The 19,708-nt window shown below is 39.8% G+C and overlaps 2 protein-coding genes across 2 annotated transcripts; both read right to left on the bottom strand.

Annotated features, from left to right (window-relative positions):
- Positions 1 to 1,573: 1,573 nt before the first annotated feature.
- Positions 1,574 to 9,603, bottom strand: LOC308389657 (molybdenum cofactor biosynthesis protein 1-like; the record flags this gene model as incomplete). The annotated part of the gene is made up of 4 exons (XM_080871148.1): positions 1,574 to 3,595; positions 5,280 to 5,327; positions 5,413 to 5,533; positions 9,592 to 9,603. The coding sequence occupies 4 exons, from the start codon at positions 9,601 to 9,603 to the stop codon at positions 2,529 to 2,531; spliced, it is 1,248 nt and encodes a 415-aa protein (XP_080727274.1). The 3' UTR covers positions 1,574 to 2,528.
- Positions 9,604 to 12,584: 2,981 nt separating this feature from the next.
- Positions 12,585 to 13,988, bottom strand: LOC308389393 (interferon-gamma-inducible GTPase 10-like; the record flags this gene model as incomplete). The annotated part of the gene is made up of 2 exons (XM_080870792.1): positions 12,585 to 13,192; positions 13,427 to 13,988. The coding sequence occupies 2 exons, from the start codon at positions 13,986 to 13,988 to the stop codon at positions 12,585 to 12,587; spliced, it is 1,170 nt and encodes a 389-aa protein (XP_080726918.1).
- Between the last annotated feature and the right edge of the window lie 5,720 nt (positions 13,989 to 19,708).

Below are 19,708 nucleotides of genomic sequence, written 5' to 3'. Positions count from 1 at the left end.
CAGGTGTTGAGGAACCAGGGCACCCTGACAAGAAGGAAGGTACAAATTAAGTGCTATGGCAAGGGGGAGCCAGGACACCAGGTCAGGGGGAGTTATCATCACCCCCCACCCCCATATTAGGTCTGCTAGATGTTAATGCAGCACTGTGTACAATATCTATTGAGACTAACTAGATCACTACAATAGGGCAGCAGTAATCAGTAAGATGCTTGGCTGAAAGGGCAGGAGGCTAAGATCAGGGTAGCACAGAGGGAGGTTGCAGAAGTACAGGACCCATACCTGAGATATGCCAATCAACAACTACACCAGAGAAATCAAAAGCAGGACCACAGAACCAAGGTGTCAACAGCTAGAGATGGATGCAGTGGCCATGATGATCCACTGGACAGCCAACATGAAGATTTTTGCTGTGCCCTGGAAGGAGAATACAGAACCAAGAACCCATATGAAGAGGGTCAGTGGACAGTCGGCCACTGTGATGGTCTCAGAGTCGAGTGGATCATCATGACCACTGCGTCCCTCTCCAGCTGCTGACACCTATGTTGACTACCTTGATCTTAGCCTCTAGCCCTTTTAGCCAAGCATCTCACTGATTACTGCTGCCCTATTGTAGTGATCTAATAATATTAGATCACTACAATAGGGCAGCAGTAATGGGGGTGATGATAACGCCCCCTGACCTGGCGTCCTGGCTCCCCCTTGCCATAGCATTTATTTTGTACCTTCCTTCTTGTCAGGGTGCCCTGGTTCCTCAACACCTGACACGGACCCTGTTGATCGCTTAGTAGGGGGGAGTTCTAGTCTAAGGATCCTTACTGGATACAGACACTCCAGGTGGGAATCAAACTTGCGATCCTCTGCTCCAAAGACGTGTGGTCTAACCACTACTCTAGTCTCTACACTACTATACTCTCTTGTCTGTGTGTTGTGTCAATTTTGCCTTCCCTCTTTCTCAGCTGTTTGGAGGCAGGCTAGGCGTACCTTTATCACACATCTTTTCTATTTTTAATGTAACATATGTCATTTTATTTAGGCAGATCTTATTTCATACACTCTCCCTGTTACTAACTATATATATATATATATGTATATATGAATAAACAGACATAAAAACAGAAATAAGAGCAGTTGGACAGTGTAGTGGTAAGACTCCATGCCTTTGGAATAGGAGTTGCAGGTTTGATTCTCACCTGCAGTGTTTGTATCCAGTAAAGGTCCTTGCTAACCAAGCTTAACGCAGAGAGAGAACTCTAATAAGGTCCACGTCAGGTGTTGCGGAACCAGAGACGAAAATACCGAGCTGCAACGTGAATAGGATGATGGAATTTTCATCCACATTGACAGCAAAACAGTGATTGCAGCGTTCCATCATTCGGAAGAAGGGAATGAGCTAGAGACTAGCTACAGATTGGGTACCAAGCCATGTACAAGATGAGCTTTGATAACTATGCAGTCAGAAAACCAAGACTCCTTCATTTCAGTTTGTCCTTATAAACCTGCTATAATAAGTCGTAAGGCATTCATTTTACAAGCTATAAGACTTCGAGGCCAAAAATACCAGGATCGTCCCTTTTAGTGTTTCTTTATTAAGCTGAAAAACATAATGGAACAGGCTGTGTGTTGTAACCAGAGTGGAACCACAATGTGAAGCCACACATTAGTCATTGTTATATCCAGTGGATGAACGTTATTATATAACCGGAGAATACTGCCATTCTCTGAGAGGGAAATGAACACAAAACATGCCATACTTCATTTTTAAAAAAAGAGATGTGTGATGATGTGAAGTGAATGCACAGTTAATGCAACCAATGAAAATCATAATAATCTTCAAAAACAAAAGAAAACGGCTGGTACAGACAGCACACAAGTGGAGGGAAGTTACAGGAACACAGACTTTAACAACATATTGAGCAATAATGGGTTAACGTACTGTGTAACGGGTTATTTGTGTTATCAGTCATTTGATAAGTTTATTTTACTACCATCCTCTACTTTAATGTAGTACAAATCTAGTTTGCAGTGTACTACAGAGGTAGGTAGAAAAACATCAAAACTAAAATTTCATATCCTAATTATCTAAAAAAAAAAAAAAAAAGCAAGGTTAAAACAATCATAGTGGTAGTGTTAGTCACTGCAATAAAAAGCAAGTTAAGAAAAAGAGCAAGCGAGTATGGGACTGACTGGAATATGCACTGAAACGTTTGCTGCTCTCTTCTTTTGTTTGTGTTCAGTTTTCAAGTTTCATAAATTAAATTCTTTCAAATTTAAAAGCACATTATCAGTGCCATCTGCAATCAGTTTCTTCTTCACTCCAAAAACCTCCAGGGAGGACTATCAATGTAATACTTGTGCACCCTCTGGAGGGAAAAGCAGGAATTATGACACTGAAAATATTGATAAAAATTCAGTAAACTACATATTAGACAAAACGATTCAGACTAGGAGAGATAACTGCCCAACAGGATGTGTTTTTCATTGATGGCACAAAGTTTAATTTGTGGAAAACCATAGTGCAGTCTTTGATCTCATTCTTCCTGTTTTGAATGACGATGAAAGTCCTTTTTACCGCCTGTCTTACTGACGAGTTTTATATCCGTGATGATGATGTCATGGCTCACCGCCTTGCACATATCGTAGACGGTGAGCGCTGTTACAGAAGCAGCGGTCAGAGCCTCCATCTCCACTCCCGTCCTGCCCGTGGTGCGACATGTCGCTGTGATGACGACGGCATTAAGAAGCTCATCCAGGTGAAATGTGACAGCGGTGTGGTCTAAGGGTAAAGGGTGGCAGAGGGGGATGAGGGTGGAGGTCTGCTTCGAAGCCATGATGCCAGCCAACTGCGCCACAGTCAAGGCGTCGCCCTTGGCCAGCTGGTTATCTCGAAGCAGGCGGAAGGCGGTGGGGCCTAAGCTAACGGTGGCGCAGGCTACGGCTGTTCGACATGTGGGACGTTTCCCCCCGACATCCACCATGGTGGCGCGGCCCTGGGCGTCTGTATGTGTCAGCTGAGCTTTGAGATCTGTTGTCTGGTTGCTCTCAGACTGTTTACAACTGGCAACCTTGTTGCAAATTTGACTGTGGCAGAATCTAACAGGGTGGTTTCTCTGATTTATTTTGGCATCTATCAGCAGTGTGCAAAAAACAGCTGCTCCTGGGGTCCTGGACACGTGGCTCGTCAGAACATTAGGACTCAGGGCTTGTGCGTTCCTGAGACAGACTTCATTAACATAGCTTGTGACATTTGTGCGTGTTCTGAAACATTCAGTCTTAGTGTGACAACTAATGTGATCATTATCAATCTCTGCAGAGGGAAGGGATGCTACTTCATTGTGGTTAGGTTTTTCTGTGTTGATATGCATCTTAACATGGGTACCCCCACTCATTAAGGTTCCAGAGCAGCAAACACTGGCTTCCTGTGTTAAGTTAGTGGAGTCTGAAAGGCACAAACAATCCTCTCTATTCAAGACTTTCCTGCTGCCCAAACGATGAGTTGTTGCTGGAGAGAGGAACGTGTCATTTTTAAGCTGGGAACTAATGGGGAAAGCCCTCTTGCTGTCTTGTAGCTTTGGCAGGAACGTCTGAGATGTGGTACCTACGGTGGCCCCTAGAGACAAAGCACGTACAAACTCCAAAACACATGCAAATTCCAAAACACATGCAAACTAAAAAACACTTGCAAACTAAAAAACACTTGCAAAATCCAAAACACTTGCAAACTCAAAAACACATGCAAATTCAAAAACACAACGGAAGTGCTCCAGGACGCTAGGGGCAGTGTTGAGCTCTATTTGCAAAATAAACGGCAAGTTTGTCTGTATGGGACGGTCTAGTCTCTTTGTTGTGGGCAGTCTGAGGTACACCTGTGCACTACTCATGATGTCAGATCAGCATCCTGATGTGGCACACCTGTGAGGTGGGATGGATTATCTCAATATAGCAGATGTGCCCACTACCACACATTTGGACTGATTTGTGACCACTGTTTGGGAGGGATGGTTATATTGTGTATCTGGAATGAATTTTAGGTCTCTACGTCCATCCCATGGGGAATGGGAGCAGTAACAAAGGTGTTGCGTTTATATTTTTGTTGAGTGTAGCTAACGTTAACAGTGCAGTGAATCCTGCTTGTGCTGTGATATTCAGGACTGCGAACCGAGCAGCATCACTGACTTTCAGCTTGTTGTGTTTGTGGATATATGACTGACTTTAATTATCCACAAAATCATCACAATCTCTGTAAGATTAAGGTCGACTATATATATATTTATTAAAGTAAAGGCTTTAAAACCAAGTTAATTCTGAAAGTACAAACATCGCTAATGTCAACTTTCCCGACATGTGGCCAACAATAATGGTTTCATGTTCTTCATTAAAAAAATATTTGCGCATAAATAAGTGACATAATATTCAGTACTTACTTCTGAAAGTTTACTCTTCCTCCGCTCCGCTTCCACTGTTTTTTATTCGGCAAAATTATCCACACCACCACCGCACTATGAAGTCTGGGATATGTTGGGCCATGAAGGCTACACCGACCCATCCTTAAAATTCAGGGAAATTAAGGACGCATTTCAGGGCCGCATTTCGGGCAGCCTTTGAATTCGGAAAGCCTTCTCTTGTCGCTGTGAGGTAATCGGCCTTAAAATGCGGCCTTTAAGGCTGCAAACCCCAAATCCGGTCATTGGTACTTCCTGGCTTGTGTAGTTACTAGGTAACAAAAGCTCAACACTGCCCCTAGCGTCCTGGAGCACTTCCGTTGTGTTTTTGAATTTGCAAGTGTTTTGGATTTTGCAAGCGTTTTGGAGTTTGTACGTGTTTTGGAGTTTGCGTGTGTTTTTTAGTTTGCAAGTGTTTTTTAGTTTGCAAGTGTTTTGGATTTTGTACATGTTTTGGAGTTTGCATGTGTTTTTTAGTTTGCAAGTGTTTTTTAGTTTGCATGTGTTTTGGAATTTGCATGTGTTTTGGAGTTTGCAAGTGTTTTGGAGTTTGTACGTGCTTTGTCTCTAGGGGCCACCGTAGGTACCTGCTGGAAAACATTTGGAAAAAATAAAAATAAATGAGTCAAGAATACTGACATAACTACTTTGGCTGCAACCACTTCTAAAACACTAGTTGGCAGCCCAGCAGTGTGAAGTTCAGCCATAGCTGAACTTTTTGATTCAACATTCTCTGATCTTTAAGAAGGAAAGTGCATGGATGTGGATCTGCTCCAATCCTAATACAAAACATTAAAGAAACACGAATGAGGTCTTTGTACGTACAGCTGTGTCACCCACCAATGAGGATCATAGGCCTGTTCTTCATCTGAGAGATACTGAACATGCCTGAAGAGAGAAAGAGGGATAAATTACAAATATTACAACAATCTGTGCGCATAATCCTAAAATTGTATGATGTATTGATTTCTACCTGCATGCTGTTTCTTCTTCCGGCCCACAGCGGCACCAATAATTTGCAGCAGCTCTTCATCGGACGCGCCAGAGAGTAAGACATCTCTGAGGGAGACCTCTGAGTTACCAAACAAACACACCTGAGAGAGGAGACGGACGGGAAAGAGTGAAAAGCTGTTTTCTCAAATGCAATGCAGTCCAAATCCAAGATTAGACACCAAACAGATATTAACTAAATGGCTCCCTGAAGTCTGTAAAAAGTTCACTTTAATATCAAAAATTGCTTAAGAACTTAATAATAGATCTGTAGAGATAGTGGGAGAATAAAAGCTCCGACCCCATCTGCTAGGCAACGGGAGGGGAGTAACATACACAAGCCCCCACACGAAAACTGAGAAAAAATAAAAGGTTTTATTGCAAACTTTAAACAGAAAAGGGACAGGGCTGTTCGACAGACCATTGTGCAACCAATTAATACATAAAGAAACAAAAAAAAGACAAGAGTAAAAGCTAAGGGTTAACCAAGGCAAGCTAGCGTCACAAAACTCTAATAAAACTAAGTTCAGCTGTATACCAGGTTTAACAAAGAGCAACACTGAACAGGTTTAGCAAACAAAGCTCAAAAGACAGTCAGACAAGGGGGCTAATGCATGTTAACTTCTGAGCAGCAGTCTCCATAGTGTAAAGTAGTGATGTGACGTTCTGTATCGAGGCTTCGAAGCTTGTGTCGAGTAATGGAGGGGGCGTTTCCGCGATGCGCGTATCGAGGCTTGCTTCATTTATGGGAGGAGCTGAAAATGATGACGTCCGAAGCCTCGCTGCCCGGCTGTACCACGTGACTGGTTCATGAAGTGGTTCGAACTTTGCCGCGAGCTATGACAGAAATATAAACCCCTCAGACTTCATTCAAAATGTGGGTGTTTGATGGAGAGTTGCGGTTAGTGAGAGTTTGGAGACAGTTTGTAGACAGTTTGGAGGTTTATGAGAGTGAGGAGAGAAAGTCAGGAGAGAATGGAGCCAGCTAAGAAGAGGAGGATGTCCTCCCCTGTGTGGGAACATTTTGATCTCATTACTCCCAACAAGGTATGTACATTTCTACAGAAGATGTATTTTCATAATACTGATGCTGCAATAGAATTAATGTTAAGCTGTCTTTACTTTTGTACAAGGTGAAGTGTTTGCTATGTGCCAGGGAGCTGGGATATAACAACAACACCTCATCCATGCTTAGGCACTACAGAGCTTTGCATGAGAATAAGGGGAACACCGATTGTGGAGCAAGACCAGGTGAGCCATCAAATGCCATGATAATATAGCATGCAGTAATGTTACTAAATGATATAACAATATTATACAACTGTAATAAGTTACGTGTGTGGTTATTTATATCTGTGCTTTGTCTTTATTGTCTTTCCTCAGGAGAACAATCTCAAATAGATGAAGACCTGGTTAGCATGGTGATTGAGGACTCCCAGCCATTTAGCATTGTGGAGGACAAAGGATTTAAAAGATTTGTTAAATCATTAAATCCTAGCTATGTTCTCCCCACTAAAAAGGTCGTAAAAAATTTAGTTTTTACAGAATAAAATGTGAACAGGCAGGACTGACGCCTCAGTGTGTAGCTGTCCATACCTCAACGTTACAAAAGCACAACCACTGTCCACACCCCAACCACACCTCACCTCACAGTAAATGATCATTTCCATTTTAAGCATTTCCAAATAATCCTTTTCCATACTGCCAGTATAAATATACACAGTATACTGCATCACTACAATATACATGTTTTACACACTCCTTTTGTTGTTGACATTTACAGGCTGTGTGCAAAAGGCCACACTTCAAATTCTTGCCAACTAATATTTTTACGTCCAGTAGGTGTCCTACTAGAGCAAATGAAGCTTCAAGAAGCTTTGCGCTGGGGTGAACCAATTGGATGAAACGCTTCAGTGCTTCATGAAGCTTCATCTGCCCATCACTAGTGTAAAGGCTCTTCAGTCTTTTATATGAGGTGCCGTAAGGGACATTATTACTGAAACACTCTCACACACACTACTGAAACGCTCTCACACACACTACTGAAATTTTAGCTCTCACACACACTACTGAAATTTTAGCTCTCACACACACTACTGAAACGCTCTCACACACACTACTGAAACGCTCTCACACACACTACTGAAACGCTCTCACACACACTACTGAAATTTTAGCTCTCACACACACAACTGAAACGCTCTCACACACACTACTGAAACGCTCTCACACACACTACTGAAACGCTCTCACACACACTACTGAAATTTTAGCTCTCACACACACTACTGAAACGCTCTCACACACACTACTGAAATTTTAGCTCTCACACACACTACTGAAACGCTCTCACACACACTACTGAAAAGCTCTCACACACACTACTGAAATTTTAGCTCTCACACACACAACTGAAACGCTCTCACACACACTACTGAAAAACCAAGGCATTTCAGTTGAACAGGAAGGCATTTCAGTTAAACAGGAAGGCGTTTCAGTCGAACAGGAAGGCATTTCAGTTAAACAGGAAGTTAATTCTTGACAAGGAAACTGAAGGAAAAAGTGTTAGATTTCAAACAAACCACCACACAGATGTCTACTCAGCAACCTGTTAGTTAGGGGTGGGTTTTTATAATCGATTTATTGATTAAAATCGATTCTGGCTTGGATAACGTGAAATCGATTCATTAAAATCCTGAATCGATTTTTTAATATAAATTTATTTTACCCGAAATGCTAGAATCTCTGGTGAAACCTCACAAAATTTCAACAACCACCAAACAGCTAAGACAGTAAATGAGAGCAGGTACGGCTTCTGCACAAAGACGTAAACACACAGCGCGGACCCGCGGATCAGAATCAGTGAGATCTCGCCTTTCTCACCCGACAGCACGGACACGGTCGGGGCTGAAAGCCGACAGCTCGCTGACTCTGATCTGTCGGCAGGTCCGCGCTTTGTTTTCACGCCGTTTTTGCGCCGATTCTAAAGCTGTTAGTTTGATCTCTCTCCAAACAATATTGACTGAACCAGCAGCAAAAGAAGATCCAAACTGCGCTTCACATAAACATCGTCATGAATTCCCTCACTGTTTTGCTTCCACCACGATAAAATCGCACGTCTCTCTCTCTCTTTCTCTCTCTCTGTACTTCAAGAACAGTTTCTAAAAATCTGTTTTCTGTATTATTCGCTTGCTTGTTATGCACAAGTCTACTGTTGTTTACAGCGCAGTCGGCCGCTGTTTTTTTTTTGTTTCATTTTACATACTTCCGAAAAGAAAACCTAATTTCTGCCGTTCAATACTGAATAAATTTAAACTTTTTAAAATTATGCAAAATGCAAAACGTTAGCCGTGTCTCTAATAAAACCGCTGTAACGTCAGAGGTAACGTTCATATGTTAATGGTTTTCTTTCGTTTTTGATGTACTGCAGAATATTTTTTATAAAATCCCAGGCCAGGAAAACCACCTTCATGTTTTTATGTGTTTTATCTTCAGCTACTTTGACACAAAGGCATCTGCTGTGATGCTCACACCTTTGATAAAGTCTTGCGTGTGTCAGCTTCCTTTTTTTAAATACAAAAATATGTAAATGTACTGATCTGAATTATAATATTTCTGACTGTCAAAATTCCCCATAATCAAATCGAATTGAATTGAATCGAATCGTGGAACAAATCGATTCTGGACCTCAGTGAGACAGCTGCATTACTTAACAATATATTAGCCTCAGCATAAGTCAAAATTTAGAATAGCGGGAGACGTGCATTATCCTGGTTATTTTTTTGGCATATGTGCTTTTTGTCTTTTTTTAGCAAAGAAAAATATCTTAAAATCATCAATAAAACCAGGGAGAGAAGGCTTAGCGTTCCTCCATTTAGCACAATGGATATGATATTTACTCAAAAGTATTGTTAAGATATTCATTGTGTGTACTCATGTTGTACAGTGTTTAACTGCATTATGGTTACTGTGGTTTAACAGAGACAGTATTTTAGTTGCCACCACAAGGAGGCACTGTTTCATTGTAAGAGCACGGATGCTGCGTCATCACGCCCCTAAGAAAAAAAAAACGTATACCACAACGAAAATGGCACCCATGAGAAAAGTTTTGCCGCATGTTGATGAGGAATAAAGTTCCCAAAAATATTAAGGACATTTTTGCCTCCGTCGTCATTTTCCTTCGAGTTGATCGCTGTCGATGCTGCAATACTCAACAAGTATGATGATGTTAATAATGTCTGAGACATCCAATGCTAGATGATCCATATAAAAAAAATTATGATGTAATTCAAACAGTGGCACATCATTAATATTTAGGGAAATCCAATTTTTTAAGTTGCACCAAATACATTGTGTGATAGGGCATAGGAAAAAAAAAAGATGTTTTAGGGTTTCATTTTCATCAGTACAAAAAGAACACTGATCCACCTCAAAGCCAAATCTCTTTTTTTAGAAATTCTGCCACAGTATTAGTTTTGTTTAAAGTGTGTTTCTTTAACTTTAGGTAGAATAGGCTATTTCATAAATTTTTAGTATGCTTTATCCAGTGTATATGAAATAACTAAATTAGAACCATGCCATGTAACCATTCTGTTGTAACTATGAAATATTTTGTCTTTGAAGAAACTACTAACAAATTTCTTATTGCATTTTTATCAAACAGCTGACATTGCCCTAGCAATAAATTTGGGAGCACTGATGAGAAATTATTGTATATCATAAAAATTGTAATCAAATGAAGCAGAGGCAGTGGGACCAGTTCACAAAATTTGTTATATTCTCTTTGAGAACAGTTTAGACAATATTTTTCTGAAAAGTCTGTGTAACTTAGAATGACACCGTTATCATCCAACAAATCTGTTATGAATATAATATTTTTGTTCAAACCAGTCACTCTTGAAAATTGATTTTTGATTAAGTGTTATTACCCTATTATTCCATAAGGTTGAATTATGGGGAGAAGTTGTGGGTAAATCTCATTTTCCCAAAAATGCAACGTCTGTTTTGGAAAGTTTGATATCTTTATGGGGATTTTATTTGCCGCAAAATCACATTTCAAAATAAAGAAAATCCCAACAATCAAGTGATCTGTTATGAACAAGCACTTTTGAGATGACGGGAAGGTAAAACTTCCTTTTAAACAGGGTCAGGGAGAGGCAGCCATCTGCTGCTGTGACGGGTTCTGGGGTAAGGGGAAAGAGAGAACTCTCTGTGAATGGTACTCATGGCCATTGATCAATGAGCTTTGATCAATGGTCATGAGAATTTGCATACTAATGATCAAGGAACTGACCTCCCAGCCCACTGATTCTTCAGTGACGTTCCTTCAGCCATTATCCAAATGCACTGTTTGTAAGATTGGGGAAACCTGCAGTCAGCTGAGACTAAAGAAGTCACTTGGATGAGTGACGAAACCAATGAAAACGCTACATCCAGATGAACACAATCCATCTTTTGGGATTTACCTACCTGGATGATTGTGCATGCATCAAGACACTGGAGGGGAGCGAATATTCAACACAATCTACGGTATGCAAAGATCACTGTGTGAATTCTATCCTTTACGCTCCTGCTTATGACAATGTTTCACACACACTTTGACCTATTTAATATGCAGAAAGACATCATACCTACATGAGCAATATTGCAACCTTCTTATCCTTGTTTGATTATTAGTAATGAGAATAATAATAATAATAATGATGGATTGGATTTATATAGCGCTTTTCAAGGCACCCAAAGTGCTTTACAATGCCACTATTCATTCACACACTGGTGGAGGCAAGCTACGGTTGTAGCCACAGCTGCCCTGGGGAAGACTGACAGAAGCGAGGCTGCCATATCGCGCCATCGGCCCCTCTGGCCAACACAAGTAGGCAGTAGGGTAAAGTGTCTTGCCCAAGGACACAACGACCAGGACAGAGAGCCCGGGGATTGAACCGGCGACCTTCCGGTTACAGATACGCTTCCCAACCCCCTGAGCCACGGTCGCCCGATACCAAAGAGATACCAATAAACTGGTTGTAAAAGCATTTTGTTAAAATGTACAGTTAGCTATGACGGTGCTTTGAATTGAGTGCATAAAAATTATAATAAAAGATTTAATAGTATATACTCACCTAGGCATGCTCTAATTGAATGAAGGACTATTGTGAACAATTTTCAGCATGTAAAACGTTTGAACGTTCATCTGTACTGTTTGTGATACATAGAAAAGATCATTTAGACGATCCTCTCTATGTATCGTTGTAGCTCAATAAAACCCTCAACTCAATAAAGTTGAGATTAGAGTGTCTATAGTTTTGCAAGTAGACTGGAATTAGTTCAGTAGATCAATAGGAGTCATGTTCGTGATATTTTTGCCTATTCAAAGTGTGGCTGCGTGAAAAAGGCAAATTTGCAGAGAACAACTTGAGAAAGCAAAACCATTTGTCTCAGGAAACCAACTACAACTAAGTAAAAAGATTCAGGAATGCACTGATTTCAAAAGAAATTGCAGAAGAGAATAGGAACTCAGAGAAATTTATTTCCCAGACCACTAAATTATTAACATTCATGTAAAAACACATTTGTTCATACTACAGAACACTCAACAGTAGGCACAATTATATTCACAAACATTTAGAACTTTTTGGAGTGAGAAATATCCCTTGTAGGACTTATATTCCGATTTTCCCTTTCATTCACAAACACCGCATCTGTCTCCAAATCTACTTCCTGTATCACCTGTAGTCAGCTAGAACCAATAAGGTACGTAAGATTACTACCTTTAATGGTAGGAAACTTCTGTGTTCTTCATTTTTCTATGAAAAATATATACAAGTATGTAACATGTTGATTTCCATGATCATTCCAATTTACACTGAACAACCATAAAAAGACACAGCTACACACAAAACATAAATCCATAAGGGTATATTTGATCTAAAAACACTAGAAAATATGACATGTTAATGTTATGCAACAGTTGTTCACAAAATGTTCTCTAATTATGATTAGTTAGGATTTTATACAAACTTCAGAATCAGATATATCATCATACCAACAAGGACCATTCGTCTTCAAAGAGTAAAGGCAGTGCATATAGCACATCTGCTCAACAGATTCAACTTGTTGATCCTTAAGTTTTAACTTACTCTGAGTGATGTCAGCCCATCAAGGGTTAGCAGTCACATGGTCTAAAACCTTTGTGAAAACACTCTGTGCACCATCAACAAACATATCCAGCAAACGGTTTATACTGTTGTAAGTTGACCAACATGACAATGCTGCTGATCCTATGAGTCCTATAGCTGAAAAAATATTAGACTTTTCACTATCCACAGTTGCACAGGCTGAACGCACCGATAGTGACAGAATGTCTGTGAAAAGAGCTTTGACCATTTCTTTATCAGCAAGAGGAGATTTCATGAAAGCTTCTAAATCACTCAAAGGCAGTCCTATTCTATCGGCAAGTTTCTGCAGTGACTCACAGTCGAGACCAAACCCAGATTGGTATTCACTGATGACATCATCCAAAACAGGAAAACATGAGGAAATAACTGCTACAGCAGCATAATATTTTATCTTGTCCTGAAAAACCTTCTTCTTCTTTCCTATTATCTCCAGGTTGATGATGGGCATGGCCAACAGCAGAGCATTCCTTTTGTGTGCAGGAAGTTGCTTTTCAAGAGTCTCCCCTAAAAGGCTGAAATCGTACTTGTGGGGCTCAGAACTGGACACCAGGAATACTTGGGGGGACTCTAGACCTTCATTTTGAAGCCCTGTATAATAAAGTACAAAAGGTATTTAATGCGTGCGACTTTATGTCATCTAAATATACTGTCAACATTAAAATGTATTAATTTTAATTGAAAAATCTTAACTCTTAAAACAACAAAAATGAAACTAAAGAAAAAAAAAGGGAAAATGAAGAAAATAATACTTTATGATAGTATTTAATAAGGCACAGATTAAATATTTATATATTAATGTTTTGTATTACAAAAGAAACTTACCTTCAATACAGTTATTTCTGATTTTGGAAACAGTCTCCTCTTCATTGAATCCTTTCTTTTTTTGTTCCCTACGCAAATCGTTGTCAATCTTTGAGCGAACAAAGTAGAACTTTTTCTTCATCCTCTGAATCTCATGAGCAAGTTTCACATCATTTTCCCTGAAGCGAGTGTCTGAGATAATGATGAAGAAGTCAAACTTCTGAAACTCAACATGCTCTAGGTACTTCGCAGCTGGAAACTTGGTGGTGCCAATTCCAGGGAGATCCCATATTTTAACATTGGGATACTTTGGATGAGTGTATAGTGTGGCCTTTTTGGTGGTTTCAATTGGACCAGTAGGCGCAGAGTTCTCATCATCATCTGATAGGCCTCTAAGAGCATTAACAAAGGTGGATTTCCCAGAACCACATTCTCCAGTGATGGCAATATTTAGTGGAGTGTTTTTCTGCTGATCCAAAAGCTCCATGATCTTAGCAGCCCCTTCTTCCTGGCTTTTATTCATTGCTTCCTTAATTTCTTCGAAAAATTCTTTGTTTTCAAAGAGGTGAGATGGAGTATCCATGGCAGTCCCACAAACTGAAAAAACTATAATCATTTTCTGGTTTGATTCAAGAGATTATACAGCACATGCTTATTTTAGTTATTTATATGACTGAAGAGTATAAATATTTTCATTTACTGTTCTATACATTTACCACAAGCTGTTTTGGTGAGACAAATTTCTACAAAAATGTTTTTTCAATCAAAAGGGGAAAAAACAACCCGTAGACAAAAAATTCAATAGTAACAGATACTCACTTGAGGCACTCCTTCCTTGCAAGACTCGAGCACAAATGGTACTTTTAACCTATTTAATACCGAATTAACTTCTTTTCACAAAGATGTTTTCAGTTTTTCGATGGAAGAAATTTTAGCTTCAAAGGTAAGTGAAATTAGATCAAAGAATGTCCTCTTTCTTTCGATTGTGGAACTGCTTGTACCTGAAACAACCTGGATGTGCCCTTTTTAAAAATGGGAGGAGCAGCTGTTATTGTTTTTGTCTGCTGTGCTTTCAGTTTTACATTCATACGTACAGTCATACTTTTAAACCAAGTAGAGAGCTATAATTAAATGATTTTAAATGACAGAAAAACTGAAAGGTAATTCCTCCCTCTATAAGATATAATTAGATCAGGATTTAACAGTTGCCATCATATTGTTTGATTTGAACAAAGTGTTGATTGATTTAGGTTTTTTTCTGTATTATACACAGTTTACTAACAGTCAGATGACATTAGTTACTATACTGATATGATAAAAAGGAAAGTTTCAGTATCTGAAGCATAGGGAGGTTCCTCTGTTTCTGCCTTTATAAGAAAAAAAAAACTGATAGCAACAGAATTTTGTTAAAATGTACAGTTAGCTATGACTGTGCTTTGAATTGAGGGCAAAGAAGAACGTCCTCTCTTTTCGGTTGTAGAACTGGTTGTACCTGTAACAACCTGGTTGTACCCTTTTCAAAAACATGAAGAGTAGCTCTTTTCATATGTACAATCATACCTTTAAACCAGCAACAGTTAAATAATTTTAAATAACAGATTAACTGAAAGATAATTCCTCCTGTAGATGTTGATGTTACTTTGTTGTAAAATCCTGATGTATCTCTCACTTAAAGCACAATAACAATGTTATTATCCTGGGTTTTAGACCCAGCATTTTCAGTTTTGGACGTGTTACTGGCGCCAACCTAGGGGAAATCTTGAAAGGCAGCAAATGGCACACAGGCTAGAGAGCACTGCATAGGCAATTTTAAACTGTGGATTAATAGAGTGGACACTGAAGTTAGCGTTTTGCTCAGGGCCGAGCTCATTTATTTCTAAGCTGTGCATGCACGGAGCCTGTAGCTATCTCAGGAGCCATCTAATTTATTGAGGTCAAATACACATACACATACAGATACACTATGTTGTTAAGTTTGTGTTTAGGAGTTTTGTTTTTGGGATGAACCAGTTTTTGTCTGTGTGTGGCTGAAGCCTCCTATGTTAGTGATGTGCCATGAGCAAAAGCATCCACTCTTAGAGCTTTGTAGTGAAACAGAAGACCAGACTCCCATCAAGTGAGAGCCGACTCCCGACTTTTTTTTTTTTTTTAAACAAGGTTTGTTGTGTTGCCACGGTATTTAACACATACATCGTACACAGTATAATTTCTATGCTGAATGTAAATGCAGTTATTATCTGTGAACAAAGTCAAGATTGTGTGTTTTGTGGTCTAATGTTTTGTGCCTTGGGTTTCTCATTGGCTCACACTCTTGCGGAGGCGTAGCACGCACATGTATGAGAGGCGGAAGGCAATTGTAGTTCCTATTTACAGGGTATTAGAATAGAATAGAATAGAATAGAATACTTTTATTTGTCAATTTCTTCAAATGTACTTGCCATACAAAGGAATTGAAATTACGTTTCACACTGTCCCAAAAAAATGCGTAGGCATTGACAACAATAAGGTGCAGATGCACAACAAAAACAAAAACAGCCCTAACAATAAGATAATAAATAGTAATATAATAATATAAATAGTGCTAAAAGAATACTAAATATATATATATAGCAGCAGGTGTGTGCAATTGCAATGCAAGTCAGGAATGTTTCAGTTCTTGGTTCAGAGAGTGTTTCCTTGTTGGAGAGTGTGGGGGGGTAGAGTCCAATCTGTCTACTATACTTCTGCCAATCTGGTGATTCTGCTGGCTGGGAGCCGGGAGGGAAGAGAGTTCAGCAGTCTCACAGCCTGGTGGATGAAGCTGTTGGTGAGCCTGGTAGTGCGGGAGCGGAGACTTCTGTATCTCTTTCCAGAGGACAGGAGGCTGAACAGACAGTGCGCGGGGTGGGTTGCATCGTTGACAATTGTGATGGCTTTGCGGGTGAGGTGAGTGGTGTAAATGTCTTGCAGGGAGGGGAGTGGTACACCAACTATCCTCTCAGCTGTTCTCACAATGCGTTGTAGAGTATAACGGACTATCCTGCTAATTGCAGAGTTTACTTTTGTCTGTAACTCATATTTATGATTACAAATTTAAATTAAAAACTTTTGCTGGTATTGGAAGTACAGTGGAACCCCGACTTACTAAATTAATTCGTTCCTGAGTTTCTTTCGTAAGTCGAAAATTTTCGTAAGTCAAAGCACCCATCGCTCCTTTTGAGTGAGGCGATGCTGAACGATAGGCTATAGGCTAATTGCTAACTAGAACAACAATACGTTGTTCAAGTGGAACAGCGAAGCGCAATTACGAAAGCCAAGGGGTTGTCACATGATTCGGAAGGCATTGTGGGCATTTTGGGCTCGGCCAATCAGAGTCAGCGAATTTCGTAACACGGGCATTTTGCCATAACACAGGCAGAAACATTGCTGTTCAGTGCCTTCATAACTTGAATTCTTCGTTTAACGGGGTATTCGTAAGTCGGGGTTCCACTGTATCAATATTTCAGGCTCGCTGTGCCGATCACTACAGTTGGTGAGTGAGGAGGAAAGTGCAAGTGCATCACAAAAACAAATATGACTGACACCCATAAACGAAGCAGCATTGCATGCAGTTTAAAGAAAAAGCAGATACTACCTAAGAGAAACTGAATCAACCCATCCAAGGTGAGGCATCTAAGTTTTCTGATTGTCAACCTGCACTGAGGACATACTGTTCAGCTACTGAGTTTGTTTCCGTTTCTGTCTGCAGTGTTTTTGTGTGTGCGTTAAATTAAAATTAAAAGTTTGATTAAAATATTAAAGAAAAGTAAGAATGCCCGCTTTCGTAACAGAATAAATACACAAAATTAGGCAATTATAAGGCTTCTCGTAAAAACACTAAATGCAAAAGGGTTTATCAACACACAAAGCATTCATATTTGCTAGAATATGATGCTACAGATGATAATATTTTAAGAGCCATTTGGGAGCCAAAAGAGCCGGCTCTCTTAGAAGAGTCGAACTTCCCATTACTACCCTATGTCAACTGTGAACAACCATCTTCGAACAGAAGCGGTGGTTTACGACACCGACTGTCTGCCATGTGTAATCCAGTTTTGAGATCCCTTCCCAGATGCCTTAACGCTCACTCACATCCTGTTAGGTAGGTTTCACAGTGGGTTCACCCGAAACCTTGGCTGATTGTGACTCACACCTGTTTTCACACCTTGGCTTGGAGACACTCCCATAGGGCTTAAATCTGGGGCTCTCCACCCAAACTAAACAGGTAGCATTTTCCAAGACGCTCAGTTTTCTGTTTGCTATTCTTTGTCTGACTTGTTTTGTTGTAGTTTTTTTCAGTTTTGAATATTGTCTTTGCTTAGGTTGTTTTTGTTCATATTTGCTTTTGTTAGTTATCATTGTTAGCAGTCCTCATTTGTTCATTATGTCTAGTCTGTGTTCTAGGTCTCCCATATTTAGTCAGTCCTGTCTTTGTGGTTATCTTTTGTCAGGTTTATGTGTCTTAGTGTCCATCTTTGTTATGGTATTTGTTATGGTTATGTTATCTTATTTTGATACTCTCTTGTCCCATTGTGTGTTGTGTCAATTTTGCCTTCCCTCTTTCTCATCAATTGATTCTGTTCAACTGTGCCTTGTTTTCTTCAGCTGTGTCTCTTCTCCTGATTTCCTCATGAGTATTTAAGCAGTCAGGGTTTTTTTCCCGCTCAGGTTTAATCAGGTGGGGGTTTTTTTGGTTTTTTTTTTTTTTTTTTTTTTTTTTTTTTTAAATTGTATCATACTGTTAGTCTCCCTAACAGACTGTTAGTCTCCTGAGTGTTTCCATCAAGAGACGAAAATAACAAAGTGAGAGAGATGAATTACATGAATAGGATGACGGAATTTTTATCCACATCGATGGCGTAACAGTGATAGCTGCTAATTGTCCAACATTTGGAAGAAGGGAATGAACTGCTAGAGATTGAAGAGCTCAGTTTAAGTTAACGCTCTTTCTGGAACAGAAAACCTAGATCTGTTTTTCTAAACTATGCCACCCACCAGAGAGATTTTTAGTAGCAATTTCACAGTGAAATATAAGACTTCGAGGCCAAAAAACCCCAAGACATAGTGTTTCTGTAATAACCTGACAAACATGCGTGTGTTGTAACAGTGTAAAGCCACACAATGCTCAACATTTAGATCCAGTGCACAAACCTAACCAGAGAATACTGCAGTTTCTCTAAGGGGGAAATTAACAAAACATGCCCTCATTAACCTAAATTTAAAAAAAATATAATAATCTTCAAAAACAAGAGAAAACGGCTTGTACAGACAGCACACAAGTGGATAGAAGTTACAAGAACTCAGACCTAAACAACTTTTTCTCACAAGAATAACCCAAATTCATACAACAAATGTGGGGGAGAAAGGGACAGTTGGGTTTTTTTTGGCACAACCTACCAAAAAGACTAAACCAAAACTTAGCTGAGCTCTTACCCTAGAAAAACAAAAACAGGGAAAAAAGACCCTAATCTTCAACTCAAAACAAGCTCAAAATTACATGGGTGGCACCAACCTACCTACTTATCCTAGTGTTTCTAACAGAAAGGACTCTAGGTGAGTAAGTGTATGGGGTCCCCAGACTTACCTAGTCCTCTTTACTCCCACCACACCCTTCAAACAAAAGAAATACACCACAGGAGATTTACATATGTGCCAAAAAATTCTAAGCAAGGAAAGAAGAGAGCCGCACCCAGCCACAGGTGAGTCTCCTTATCAAGGTGTGCACTCCTGGTTTGTCTAATCAAAGCCTCCTTCCTCTAGTTAGCTGGAGATCCCCAAATTAACACCAGTCTGCAGTCTGTGTACCTAAGGGCAGGGCAAACAAAAGGAGGGAAGGAAAACATGCAACTTACAGACACATAACAGAGCTTCAGCCTTTTATACCCGCAGGTGCACACAATCAGCCAGTCATTTCCTCTTGGAGTGTCATGGGATCCCTACGCAGCCAATCATCTGCGTGGAATGGCACACTTCAATCTGCATAGAAGAGGGCTGGCACAGGTCTCCCAGTAACCAATCATCCACGAGTCCTAGCACACTTGGATTTGCATAAATATAAAAAAAAATTCTCACTCTTAAGGCTCAGGGTTTATTTATATTAAGCTAACAGCAGCAATAGCGTGCTTTATTCTGTAAGGTAAAGACTCGACAGGATTCTTAGAGAAAATCCCAACAATCAAGCACTTTTAAGATGACGGGAAGGTAAAATCTCTCTCTCTCTCACTCTCTCATATATATATCTATAGATAGATAGATATAAAAACACCCAGCACGCCCCTGCAGGCG

The sequence above is a fragment of the Rhamphochromis sp. 'chilingali' genome, assembly GCF_963969265.1.
Source record: "Rhamphochromis sp. 'chilingali' genome assembly, chromosome: 21".
Classification (NCBI taxonomy): domain Eukaryota; kingdom Metazoa; phylum Chordata; class Actinopteri; order Cichliformes; family Cichlidae; genus Rhamphochromis; species Rhamphochromis sp. 'chilingali'.
This window is presented reverse-complemented; position numbering and strand designations above follow the sequence as displayed.